Genomic DNA, 14446 nt, shown 5'->3' on the forward strand with positions numbered 1-14446 from the left:
TGATTTGTCATGAACATTGTATGGCTTTGCTGAAGCCTTTGCTGGCCCAAGCATCCTGTGACCCAGCTTCAGGTCGCCCTTTGGTTCCTGCTCCCCTCTGCAATTCCACAATTATTCTGAAGCCCTAGCAAGTACCTCTGAATCACAGCCTTATTCACACACTCACTTGCTCGCTCATTCGATAAACATTTATTAAGTGCTAAGCCTTCTGCTGGGCATTAGGGATACACTGGTGAATGAAAACCAACGTGGGGCCTAGGAGCTTAGTCTAGTGGGAAAAGTAGGAACAAAAAGAAATGTACAATCACAGTGTGGTGTGTTGCTATCAAGAGGAAATGTGTGGAACCATGAGAACTTGTAGGAAGAGTCAGTGCAGTCAGGGAAGGCTTCCTGGAGAGAGTGACAATTAAGTTGAAATACAGAGAGTGAGTAGAGACAAAGAAAGGGAGAGCCCAGCACGTGTGAAGTCCCATGGCAGGAGTCAGCAGAGAAAGTTCCAGAATCTGAGGGGAAGTCAGGCGAGAGCAGTGAGAAATGAGACTAGGAAAATAGGGGCTATACCTTGGGTGGGAAGTTGTAGAGGTTGTGTAGGGATCCATCTTTATCCTAAGAGCAACAGAAAATCACTGGTGTGGTTTAACTGGGGGTGTGAGGAGTGGGACTGGCATACCCAGGTCTGAGTTCTAAGATCGCCCTGGCTATGTCTGAAAAATGGCATGGAGGGGAACCATCTCCCAGCTGGCTTCAACTGCCCTGCCTTCCATGGCCAGAAAACTGCTACCCACCCTTGGCGTGCTGGTGCCAGGAGCTGCCTCTTCTTGTCTTGCTCAGACTTTTCCTGCCATCTACAATCCTGGCTGGACCCCTTCATGACTGTGTGCATGTCCCTTTCTCTACCCCATGTCTTATGTTCCCATTGCCTAGTTCCTTATACCAGGTATAAGGGACAAGAGTCCCTTAGGTATGACAGCCTCAAACTCCACTGGGATAATTCTACAGAAAGACCAACACCAAGTAAGGTTGTTACTGTCTTGCGAATGGATATTGCTGCAGCAGTACAGCTGCTGTAATGGAGGTCTGTTGTTTTTCATTTTAATATTTATCTCTCTTTTTTTTTTTTCCCAGCAATAATACAACTTCTTTACTCCATACTTCACAATCTACATGGCTTGGGTCAAGCTGACCCCACCCCCCAGCTCCAAGGTGGCATTCATTCCAGGTAGAAACAGGGACCCAGTGATTGGCTCGGGGATTGACATGTGACCCACTAAGGGCCAATGAGAGTCAGCTGTAGGACTTGCTGGCCCTCTTAGAAGATGCTCTTTCTCATCAGTGCTCTTTGAACATGAAGGATGAGGAATTATGGTGGCTATTTCTGCCCTTCTGAACTGACCCTGTCTGAAAACGAAGTTTACACAGAGGAAAGCACAGCTGAAAGATGGCGAGAAACAGAATATGACAGGGTCATTTGATCATCTGGGTCAAAGCATGCCAGATGGAACCAGTAGGAACCAATAAACTTCCTTTTTTATTTTGCCTAAGCCACTTTGGGGTGAGTTTATGCTCATTCACAGTTGAAAATAAGAACGAAAATAAACATTTCAGTCTCGTCTTGTCTCTTTCCCTCATTATTGCCCTCCTATAAATGCAGCCACCCCACCCACATCTTGCCTGGAAATGAAATTAAGGGAGGGGTTGAGTGGCGTTGGGAAGAACTCTCTCCAGTGAACCCCCGGGCCTTCAGCTACCACGCCCCTGGCAAACACCTCGAACTATTATAAGAGGAGACAATCAGAGCCATAACCATGAAAGTCTGTTTTTCCCCAAAGGTGTCAACCTTCAAGTTTCTCAAAGTCCTGGGCATAATGCCAGTAGATCATTTTTAATTTCTTTTGAAACTCCCAATTTCATCATTGTAAGCGTTTAAGAGGAATCATTATTAAAACGCTTGCAGAAAGTATGACCCAAGGATAAAGAATCCCAGATCGAAATTTTTACCCCACATGATGGAAGTCATTTGAAGTTTAATCATTTGAGGGTATAGAAATCCACAAATTCTCACAGCAAAAATCTGCATGCATGTGTATGTGCATGTGATGTGTCTGAAACAGAAAAAAAAAAAAAAAAATTAGACTTTGAATAGCCAGGGTTCTGCTTTGTCTCTCCTTCTCAAGTTCAAGTGCACCTGCTGTAACTTAGTTTTCCACCCAATATCCTATTTTATCAGGAGCTGATAAGACAAACAAGCCCCTTCCTCCCAGAACAATGGCATGCCGCTGTGCTTTTCCTGCAACAAACATCGAAGAGTGGTCCACTTTTCTTTTCCTTTTTCCTCAAGGAAATAACCATTGACTGACTAACTGCCTCTCATGACAACCTCCCCACCCCCCGTGTAATGTATTGGAGCCAGAGACTATAAATTCAACCCAGAGGAAGAATTATTGAAAAAGGATGGATGAGATAGGCAATCTATAATCTATCAAGATGGGAAAGATGGAATCATTCTGTCTCTCTTTTTTAACCAAAACACCTAAACATCAAAACCCGTGCAGTATTCGATGGTTAACAGCATGGCCTCTGGTGTCACTGCCTGGGTTTAAAGGTTGCACTATGCTTGTTGTTGCACAGCCCTGGAAATTCCGCAAGCCTCGGTCCTCTCATCTGCCAAATGGGAGTATTATAATTAAGTTAAATAACGCATGAAAAGCTCTTAGCAGACCCCTTGCCTGGCCTATGATAAACACTAAATAAATATTGCTGTTACTATTAAGAAGGTGGGTCTGAGAGCCAAAGAGTTATAAAGATGTGGAGTGACATGTGGAATCTACAGTGGAGATTTCTCAGGCCAGCACAATGACTTCGACACAATAAGGCTTTCCTCACTCGAGAGGAAAACCCTTTCCTCGTCGTTTTTGCCCTGCGGGGTGAATCTAGGGCAGCTGTGGCATTCGGCTGGGAAGGAGTCACACATACACCTCAATGCTTTGTCCAGATGGAGTTAACACGAGAGTTGGAGAGGGGGATTAAAAGAATAGAAATGTGTTCATCTGTGAAATTAAAAGTAGTACAGCATGACATACAACATTATGTGTTGGGGTTAGTCAAAAGCAATAATTAGGCTGAGTATGACTCTGAACACACTCATAATCAAACACAAGCAATTCTACCGAATAGGGGGAGCAGATTCTCTTGGGAGGGGGGAATGGGCAAAAAGGCTGAGATGTGCTAGGAACCAGGCTGAATAGACTGAGGGCTGGCTGAGACCCACCCCACGGAGGGCCCCGAGCACTGTATTAGTTTTGTATTGCTGCCATAACAAATTACCATCAACTTAAAACAACACACCCATTTATTATTTCACAGTTGCGGTGGGTTTGAAGTCCAGGCACAGTGTGGCTCAGATGGGATTTCTGCTTGGGGTCTCACAGGTCCACAGTAACAGCCAGCCAAGGTCACTGCCTTCTTGGCTCTTATCCGGATGCCCTGGGGAAGAATTTGCTCCCAGGTTCACTCAGGTTATTGGCAAAATTCAGTTCCATGTGGTTGTAAGCCTGAGGTCCCCATTTTTCTTGTGGTTGTAAGCCTGAGGTCCCCATTTTTACCATACAGTTGTAGGACTGAGGTCTCCATTTACCAAGCAGTTGTAGGACTGAGGTCTCTATTTCCTTTTGGCTATCAGCCAGAGCTAGTTCTCAGCCTTGAGAAGCTGCCCATATTTCTTGCCATGCAGTCCCCTCCATCTTCAAAGTCAGCAGGGATATATCAAACCCTTCTCGGGCTTGTCATCACTCTGCTTCCCCTCTGCTCTGAAGGGCACCTGTGAGGACATTGGACTCACCCTAAAAATACAGAATAATCTCTCTATTTTGAAGTCAGCTGATTAGTTACTTTAATTATATCTGCAAAGGCCTTTTTGTCATGCAACATAATATAATCCTGGAGGTAACCCCGGGGCGGGTGGGGGGAGCAAAGGTCTGCCTATTACAGGCCCTAAAATTGGCTCCTGTGATAAATGGAACCTCTCCCAGAGAGGGCACTCCCAAGGTTTATGCTGCTTAGATGACAGGCAAGGCATTCAGGAGAGATCAGGAGGCAGAGGGAATCAAGCAGAGCTGTCCTGGGCACCCCAAAAAACAGGAAATGGAGCTGTCATGGGCACTGGGGCTTTTCAGGATTTGGGAGGTTTTTGAAAGCAAAATGCCACTAGAGACTGACTTCTGGCTCTCTCATAAGACGATGCGTTTTTTAGTCTGGGCGCTCAGAAAATAAACAAGTTCTAAGATCTGTTAGGTGTGAGTCCTCCATGCAACATCACGAGGATGTTCAGGAAACCTGTAAAAGGGAGATGGTCAGTTCTCTAGAGGGCACCGTGGCAGGTTTCCTGAATGGTCACAATGAATAAGTTATAGCTCGCACTGCAACAGTTTGTAGACAAACCTACCGCCTGCCTGGTACCAAGCAAAGAACCGCGTTTCTAAGTTTCACAACAAACCAGGGAGGTAGGCAAGATAACCCCCATTTTGAGCAAAGGCTCAGAGGGGCCGGTAGCCTACGCAGGACGACACAGATGTGCAGATGGGTTTCGGTTCCACTTGATCTAACCGTTGAGTCTGCATTCATTCCCCTAAGTCAGCCTGGTAGCCTTGGTGGCCCATCTTGCATTTCTTGAGTTCCTTCCTCCCTCTGCCTTTGACTTCCTCTAGAGTGTCATTGGATGTAACACCTAAGAAATAATGATTTAATTACTGGTGTTTCTTCAATGACATAATTAAATATCCCCAGTGAGGTAAATCCACCTGAACCTATTCGGAGGATGCTTACGAGCTGCCCTGGGATATTTTATTTTGGAGCTTCCTATATACATATTTTGGCTTTTATGGATCTAAAATTAGGTTTTCCATTTAGGCCCTAGAGGCAAGAGGTGAAAATCGTTAAAAATAGCATCTAGGTGCCATATTCTTTTTGGCTCTTTTTAAGGGGCTAAGTGAAGGGACAAAGTAATTACTTTATTGAAAAACATAAAGGATTATCCTCTGGTTTATTATGGTCACAGGTTATCCGATCATAGGGTGGAGTGGAACGGCACTCCAGGCACTCCAGCGTTTTGGGGGTGCCATCCTGAAAAGCCATTAACAGACAGCCAGCTTATCAGGGGAGGAGCTTGCCAGCGAAAGGGCTCCCACCCAATTCTGCATTCGCTGGATTTGCCACCGAGCTCCTGCAGTGGGAAAAGGGAGCACTCCCTTACTCCTTTCATCTCAGCTAACACTTCAGAACAAGGTGCACCTGTGCTGTGATAAATGCAGGGATACAGCTGACGGAGAAGGGCGGGGGGGGAGGGGAAGAAAAAAAAATAAATGCAGCTAGAGGCTAAAAAAATGGTTTTTGAAGCTAATGACAGTGTTCCTGCCTTTATTGCTTCGGGCAGAGACAGGAAGTTAGAAATCTAAGTGGCTTGAGAAAATATAACATTTAGGAAACTCGTTTGCAGGCCTCCAGTTGTATTATCCTAATTTATTTCATTGTTGTAGGGTTTTTTCTTTTGGGTAGTTTTTTGATCTATTTTTAATGGAAGACTAATGTGCATTGCTTTTGCCCCCCCCCCCCACCGCCCCTTTCTTTTCCCCACAGAGATTTATTGAGCAGCGAAGCATTTTGTAAAAAATCCTTTCTTTTTTAACTTAACTACTTTACAGAGGCAAAACGGGACTGAGGGAGAGAAATCCCTGCTTCATAATACACATTTAATGCCTGGGGTACAGCTTTATTTCGCCTGAATCTTCCAAGAAGGAAAACTATTCTACCTTCTTGGAGAAGGTCACCATGTGACAACCCCTCACACCACCCCACATCACAAGCTGGCTTTGTGCTAGAGTCCCTTCAGGGCCCACTGTCAAGTTCCATGGACCACTTCATCCACATGGCCCACCCGACTTTCATCGACAATCTGATAAATAAATGCACCAACCAGTTTTCCAGGCCTGCAAGACATCTGCAGAGTGCAGACATGTAATCGTTATATTTCTCCCATGCCCCGGGATGGAGGGAGAGAGAAACCACTTCTCCCGTGCTGAGCGCTGAAATCTCTTCATTGTGTAAATAAGCAAAAGGACCAGGTTGGCCATTTTCTGTCACTCTAGGAACGCCTGACTCTTCAAATACAGAAAGGTAAAACAGACTCAATGTCTTAGTGTTTTCAAAGGGTGGGGGAAAGAAAGAATAATCTGAAGAATTTCTTGAGTAATTACCTCATAGAAGGGAGTCAATTAGAACACAGCTTAATTTAAAAGTGTCACTGTTTGAGTTGCCCAACAAGCCTGTGAGGAAGGTGGGGCAGCTATTAATTAGCCTGAAGGGACAGATGAGAAAATTAATAGATGGAGAAATAAAAGGACATTTTCAAGGTCACAAGGGAACTTAAGCAAGGAGCCAGAACTGGCCCCCGTGTGGAGCGTCTATGAGGTAAAGTCCTCTCAACCCCATGATCATCCCATATTGGTTAAAGCCAGCTTCTGTCCACTAAGTACACAGCACACGTGTAAAATGAAGCCTAATGAACAAGAATATTCAGGATTTTGCAAAGTAATGAGTGAAACAAGTCAAAGGAAGGGGGCATACAAGGAGGGTCAAAAAAAAAGACGTCCACTTTAAAAACTTCTTAAAAATAAAAGCAGTAGTCAGATCAAATACGGAACACAATGAAACCAACAAGAAGGGGCAGAAATTGTTAAGATGCGAAGGCCAGGATGTTTGGGGAGGACCGGCAAGGTATATAAGGAGTAACAATGTCACCAAAAGATAAAAATAATGGTCAACAAACAAACGACTTTTGGATAGGGTATACACTTTCAAACTTGAATTTGATCTTTTTGACACGAAAACTCAGAAAGCATTACAATTAAGCAAATGGTGAATTTCACAAGTGTAAATACAAATTGCTTTCCCATTCCACACATTGAGATTATATATTTTTAAAAATCAACCAAATGACAGACTCAAATTCTCAATTCAAATTATTTTTTGTTCCCAAAGATGTCTATCTCTGGATGTCATCCTTAAAAAATTAAAACTAAACTGAAGACACGTCGATATTCTATAGAACAGCACAGAGGAATTGGTGCCATTATTATTTGCTTTTCCACTAGTTCTAGACATTAAGGAAAAGATTTTTCAATTAGAATCTCTCTCCTGTGTTCTGGATCAGGCTGAATTACAGGGGAATGGCCACATGGGAATACCCAGGCATCTCTCCACTTTCCCCTGCAGGGCCATGCTCATTCATTTATAGGAGTCAAGAGCCAGGTTCATAAGCAGTGATGTAGTCCAAAAGGATGTCTCAAGTTGGCCTGCCCTGGATAATGTGACTTGCAATCCCCACATGCTTGAAACTCTCCACAAGCAGTTGGATTGGTGACCTTACACTAGTTCCAAACTGAGAAAAAGTCACTGAATTCAGAGTGAGTACATGGATGTATACCAAACTCAAGACTACAACTTGATTTGGCTACAGTAAGCCAAATCAGATATAGACAATAATGTATTTTGACCACCAGCTTTTGTAGATGTTCGAGGTTAATATTAGTGTGCTCTTTGCTCTCATCACCCGTTTATAATTAGATTCCATTTACCTGATGCAAACAAACATAGCTTGAGCACCTTGAAGGTAAGAAAGTTCTGTCTTCAAAGAGTTCACAGCCTAGTAGATAAAACAGACAACGTAATTTCAATTCAATGTGATAGAGGCTGGAAAATGTAGACGCTGATGAAGTAGAAGAGGATCTCAATTATGAAGGTCAACTCTACGTGGAAAGGGGTGGGGGTAGAAAAGATTACCCAGAGGAAGGCTTGTTTTGTGCTGAGTCTTGAAAGGCAAAAATCAATTCAAACTCAACAACAATCTCATCACAGGCTGACAGTACCACGGTCCGGAGAAACTCAGGAAGAATTCTCAGAAATCAATATATCTCTGGTTTTTGTTTTTTCTTCAAAACTCCTTCTCTTGATAAGCTTAAATATCTGGCCAAGGCCCTGGAAAGAGATCTTTTGACAACAGAAAATCAGACCTTTGAATCGACTGTGGACATTAGCGACACAGGGCTTAGCTAATAGAGATTCTGGGTTGCCTCTGGCTGATTCTTCATTCCAGAGACCCTGTATCACAATTTGAGAAACTACACTAACACTTTCGGGCTATCAAGGAGCCACTGAGCCACCAAGCAGTGGTGGGAAAGAGTTTCCCTTTGAATGATAAAATCTAGAAGAAGCCGCAGGAAGGTTGAGAGTCTTAGCTGTGCTGCCTTTAGTCACTGGTCCATGCCAGCTCCTTTTCAGGTGTCCCACACACATGCTGGATTTTCCCAGCCGTGTCCAAGGCTGACGGGGCAGAGCAGAGCCATTTCTCTCCATTCCGTTTGTTTTCCAGGGTTGATCCAACTGTGGTGTGTCAGAAATAGTAAGAGTTAGACTGCTCTGAAGAAGTCCTGTAAGCATATAGCTTAGAAGTTCTGGTAACTCAGCTGCACTTGAAGTTCATGTGCCTGGGTTTTCCTTGTTTCTTCCTCTTGGAGTTCTCTAGTCCCGGACAGGTTATCTGACCTGGGGCAGTGGACCCACAGTCCCGGGAGCAGGACTATGGGAGATAAATATGTAGCGAGTAAGAGTACACTCTTTGATGTTAAAGAGACCAGAGCTTGAATCCAGGTTTGACTTTTATTGGATGAGTGACTTACTACCCCTGTACCTTACTTAGTCTCCTCATCTGGAAAATGAGCCCGGGATCATTTTGAAGATTAAAGAGAAAAGGAGATAGGTTGTATAGTACAAAACTAAATGCATGTCACATAGAAAGCCCTTGAAAAACAGTAAGTATTTGTTTTAAGCACCTACTATGTGCTGACAGATCAATTCATTATTAATTGTGAGTGGATGCCATCATTGTCTTCATTTTATAAAACAGGATACGGAAGCAGGAGAGATACAAAAAAAATGAAGGCAGGCTAAAAACTGAGGTCTGTCTGGTACAAATCCAAGACTGTTCTATTATATACATGCAAATAAACATCTTATTTCCTTGGGGGAGAAGAGGAGGTGGACAGGCAGAAAATGGACAGGCAAAGGATGTCTCCTTCTGAAAAGCTGGTCTTGACCTGGGCCCCCACCCATGGTATTTGATCTTAATCCCTTCCAGCCCACCTGAGAGAAGAACATGAATCGATCTCTCAATTTCTAACTAATATTTGCCTAAATAATCTCTCAAAATATATAAAAAAATATGATATCCTCCCCACCCAATGTCTTGTGATGACCATCAAGTGCAGTTAGTCAAGTTCAAGGTCCTTTTAAGTGCTCATTTAATTCAATTTTATCTTGGCATCTCACATGTGTGGAAAAAAAAGTCTCAAACTTTTGAGACGGAGCTACATTTAAAATGTAATTTTTTTCTCAACTCTCTCAAATAATGTGTTTTCGTAGGCTTTTATTCGTTCTTTCTCTCTTCCCTCCCCGAAGTCACGGAGGTCAATTTTTCTTATATTATGCTTTTGTTTTTGTTTTTGTTTTGTTTTGTTTTGTTTTTGTGGGGGGGGGGAGTGTGAAATAGACTTATTTTCAAAACTTTTCAAACTGCTCTCATACATTTTCGCTTGTCTCCAGGCTATTCTCTAGGGTATGTGAAAAGAACCTTAGACACAGGGTGGACCGGGCTAGAAACTCTTGACTTTCAGTCAGGCTGATGGCTTTTAACCCCTTACCAATGAAGAATAATTTTTCAAGATGGGCTGGCTGTGAGGAAAACAGCTAGAGTTATTTAAGAAGCCTAATTCTTTATGGAGAATCGATTATCACTTGGTAGTGTACATCAACGACAGACAAAGAAGAATCTAATTTGCTTCTACATGCAAATTAAAGCCAGGCTACTAGAAAGAAGGGACTCTCCATATTAGAAACACAACCATATATAATTTGGACTACTAAAGAATAATTCCTCACCGTCCCCTTGATGGGAAAACGCAGGGAGAGAGAAAGAAAAGCTCAGTCAATATTCATATCCACTTGCCTTCCCAGCTGAGCCACATTCGTTTATAGTAGCCTACAGAATATGGCACAATGTATTCAGTGAAAAAGAAAATCAAAGAACTTCCTTAATGCCATAATTAAAGTAAGGCCCAAATAAATGGGCGAAAAAATAAAAAATCGCCATGATTTAAAAAAAATACTAGTGAAAGCACAATCCTTGACTTATATGAAGTACTCTTTTATTTTATTACATTTCTTCTTCTTCTTTTTATAAGGGGATTAATTGCCTTTTCAGACCCAGGAAAGGATATCAGAGAATTTCTTCTTCTTCCCTCTGGTTATGGGGGATGCAAATACAGTGCAGTGCAGGAATAACAAATGCTCTGTTTTCTGAGCACTCTCCCATGATTTATGAAAGGTGTACCTCACTGTAGGAAGATAATGCCATTTGAAATGGTCCATTTCATAAATCTATCCCTCTCGTCCCCAGCCGCATATAGGACTACTATGAACTCCTGAATCCAATAATGTTTTCATCCTCTATTGACAAAAAAAAAAAAAAAAAAAAAGGACTTTGTTTGGAGCGAGGTAATGATGCACTTACAAGGGAGCAGCGGCTAACGCTCTGTCTCCAGGGCTTTCTTTGGCAATGGCCACAGAGCTTCCGAGGCGGGGAAACTTGGATAAACAAAATGAAGAAATAATCAACATGCGCGACATCCCTAATGTCCCTTTACTGCTAGTGGCATTAATTATATCATGGGCCCGATCCTCCGAGCAACCGCATAACCAAGTGTTTTGCCTGAACACCCTCTCCGCCACATGATAGATTTATCCTTCGGAACTGGGACATTTTCTATTCATTCATGCATTGGTATGTCTGCTTGTTTATCTAAGTGCAAGAATGCATCCAGAAGAGGATTCTGTGCCAAATGTGATAGCGGAGGCAGTTGGGGACCAATCATAAACTTCAGTGAAATTCATGGTTGTTTTTCTGGCCATAACGAGGGGAACATGATATATACAGATCAACACCATGCAGGCTCCAGACGACCCACATGAAATATGAGCAGGGGACAGAAGGAACTTCCTTGGGATCCAATGAAATGGGCAGCACAGGCATGAGGAGTGACTACAAATACACGACTGATGCAACTCCTTAGACTGAAGTCACACGCCAGTCTGGGACCAACTCCTTCTCATGACAGACTCTGAGACACAGGAGGAAGGGGACGATAAGATGACACAGAGCACCTTGGTGTCACGGAGACTGAAAAGGAAAGAAATGAAACCCGCTAGGCATAAAATGCTTCTTATTCATTAAAAAGGAAGAAAAGTTCAATTTTAGAAAAAAAGACAAAGAAAAACATATACGCTCATATTTAGGGGTATTTTAACCTTCCTGAGGATTAGCACATTTGAGAAAACCCATATGCCCACCGCTCCAATACTAATGGATTAAGAAGCAGATAAAGTACAGGATGTAAGATGGAAATGATGTAAAAATGTGAATTCGAAAGAACTCCTAACATAGGATACTCATCCTGATACTCTGGAATTTGCATATTTTGACTTGTATTTAAAAAGCAATTTCAAGGTCAGCTTCAGTGGAGAAACACTCAGCTAAGATGGGAAGTAACCCCATTAAAAATCTACCAATGTTTTGCATATTTATTTTTCTTCTTCTATAGCAAGGAATGATGACTCATAAATCAAAATATCAGGGTAAACAAATACCAAAGAGGTTATTTTATACAAAATGTATACTCCTCATTTTGTCTATTTATACACACAAACATTTCTATTACTGGAATTTATAAAGTGTGTAATACATGCATGCATGCTTTAGAAATCTGCATACATTTGCATAAGATAGAAAAAATATATTATTGTCCCAAGTCTTGGAAGACCATGGCCCAAATAAAATGATCACCGCCTCAAATGCATTGATGTATAATGGGATGAAAGTAATGTTTATTTTGAAAAGCTTCGGGCCTATGATTTTTTAAAAATGTAAATAGATTTAAATTGTTAGGTTACGTAGATTCCGTGGTTTGACCATGAATATCCTATGCAGGTAGAGGCAGCTGAACAGGAAAATCTTGGGTCTTTATAACAAGATTAAAGGAGCTTTAGCAAGAACATGTACAAATATCAAAATCAGCATCCATACCTCAATGCTGAAAAGATCATCAGACTCACGTAACCGGATCAAGGAACAGGGAAGTAGTGTGGGTTGAAAGGGGGAGACAGAATTTGGAGAATTAAAGGTTGCCATCGAAAGAGGCAGAGTTACCCCAAGATAGGGATTTTCCCCAGTAGATCTGAATACTTCTAAAGTCTAAATACTTTTATGTTTCAAGGAACTTTTTTTGACAATTTGATACAATGGCATCCTAGGCCATTTTAGAAGCCACATACAAAAAAAAAAAAAAAACAAAAAACAGCCTTCTTTGTTTATTTGCTTATTTTGCTAAAAATCCATCCCCTGCTTTATTCATTAGACTAGACTTGAATCAACTTTCAGCCATTTCCAAAGAAATTAAGTGTATCCTCAAAGGATAAACATTTGCCAACGGTGAGATACTGTCTAAGAATCCAAAGGATCAAGAGTCAAAAGTAATTCGTAAAAAGGAGATTCTATAAAATGATCTCGGTAATTGCAGAATCATGCATTACCACCTAAGGGAAGCACATTACAGAGGACAGCAAACAGACCCTCCGGGTAGGAGCCTTTCTAGGACAGGAGCTATCTCTTATTCATCTTTAAAAGAGAGCATCCAATTCAGTGTCTGACAGACAAAAGATGCTCAGCAAATATACGTTGACTGCAATATGCAACTGTCTGTTCCAAGCAGCGTTGGCTATGACCAGCATGGACATGACTTAGAGTCCACTTCCATGGGCAGCAGATCCAATGGGATCTTTGTCCTGCCTAAAACCCTCCAGTGGTTGCCCAGTGTATTTAGAAATTCCAAACTTCTTACCTCAGGTGGCAAGACCCAGTTCTCCAACCTTATCAGATTTCCATCTAAACCCATGTCATTACATTTCGTCTCCTATCTTTCTGTTTTTCAGCTATACCGAGCTGGCACTGGGCATTTACTGTTCCCTGCCTGGACGTCTTGCTTTCCAGTCCTCTTTCGGCTGCCTCTGGCAATTCAGGCCTCAGCTTCATTAAAAACTTTCCTGATCCCCAAATCAAATTAGCCTACTCTCATTCCCAGTCCCTCTCTATCCTTAGAATTGGCCACAATCCTATCACTTCTCTCTAGTGTATCTTACTCATTTATTTGTTGATTTTGTGACTACACTAGAACAAAGAGCTTTCATCCATCTTCACTGCTATACCCCGCAAATTAGTACATAGTAGATGTTCAATAAATACCTGTAGAATGAATGAACTAAAATGACCAGAAATTACTTTAATATTTTCTGTATTTAAGAGAATCCTGCTGATGGTGATCCCAAATACTGAGGTGACGTGTAGCTCCAACAACTGAATGACTAGTGGATCAGGCCCGCCGAGACAGATGCTGGAGACAGAAAAACAAATGAAGCAAAGCCCTTGCCTTTGAGAGCCTTCCTGCCTCACACAGTGGTCCTCAAGCTCTCTGTGTTCATGGCCTCAGCTGGTTCTTTGAATTTGATAAATACCACAGTAAACATCATCAGCAATGTACACTGATTCTGATTTGGAGATCAAGTTCTAAATGACAGTAGAGTTTGGCAAACACTGATCTGCTTCCTGTCTTTCCCCACCGTGTAGTACCTCTAGCTCACTTCCAGATGTGTGGAAATCCTGCTTTCATATTGTTTCACTCTCCTCTCAGAACAGCAATCCTCTGTCTTTCCTGTGGTCCAGGAAGGTCCTACCATACGATGTCAGATGATGACACTTCAGGGACTCGGGGTTTGAAATCACAGGGTCAGGGTGGGACTCCCAGCTCTGCTGCTTGCTGCCCAGGCTTGGAAAGTCACCCAGCCTCTCACAGGACAATGAGGGTAACAACACCTCATCAGAGGACTTTGAGGATTAATTCATACAAGAACAATGAAATCGTATAAGACAATGCTTAACACGGAACTTGGCACATTAAAAGACCAATAAATGTATGTTTAGCACCTTGTGTAGTTTGCAAAACCATAGAAAACACACAAAGAAAAAGATTATTTTGTTAATGTGTAATCATTATACCTGTATCTAATTAGCACAATTAAAAATATAAGTGTATTTGTGAATCAGGGTAAAAAGTTGCTCAAACTATTCTAGTAACTTTTTGGTAAATTTAAAATGCTTTTAAAATTGAGAATCCTCCCTTGCCTCGCCCCCCCCCCCCAAAAAAAATCCCATAAGTATGCCCCTCTTATGAAAATTTGATGTACCAACATTTTTTAAAATTTAGGAATTTTAAAATTTAGGAAGGAATTA

The 14446-nt window shown here is 42.0% G+C and overlaps 1 protein-coding gene across 2 annotated transcripts in view; it reads right to left on the minus strand.

Annotated features, from left to right (window-relative positions):
- Window positions 1-14446, minus strand: part of WWOX (WW domain containing oxidoreductase) — a 791253-nt gene that overhangs the window by 76494 nt on the left and 700313 nt on the right. The window contains exon 9 of one of the 2 annotated variants that reach the window (XM_023528565.1): window positions 8179-8433. The exons of the other annotated variant lie outside the window; for it this stretch is intronic. Coding sequence (XP_023384333.1) covers window positions 8194-8433 — 240 coding nt within the window. The 3' untranslated portion in view covers window positions 8179-8193. Of the gene's footprint in view, window positions 1-8178; window positions 8434-14446 lie in introns of those variants that run through there. 2 annotated transcript variants of the gene reach the window in all.

Source organism: Pteropus vampyrus, unplaced genomic scaffold (assembly GCF_000151845.1).
Source record: "Pteropus vampyrus isolate Shadow unplaced genomic scaffold, Pvam_2.0 Scaffold29, whole genome shotgun sequence".
Taxonomy (NCBI): domain Eukaryota; kingdom Metazoa; phylum Chordata; class Mammalia; order Chiroptera; family Pteropodidae; genus Pteropus; species Pteropus vampyrus.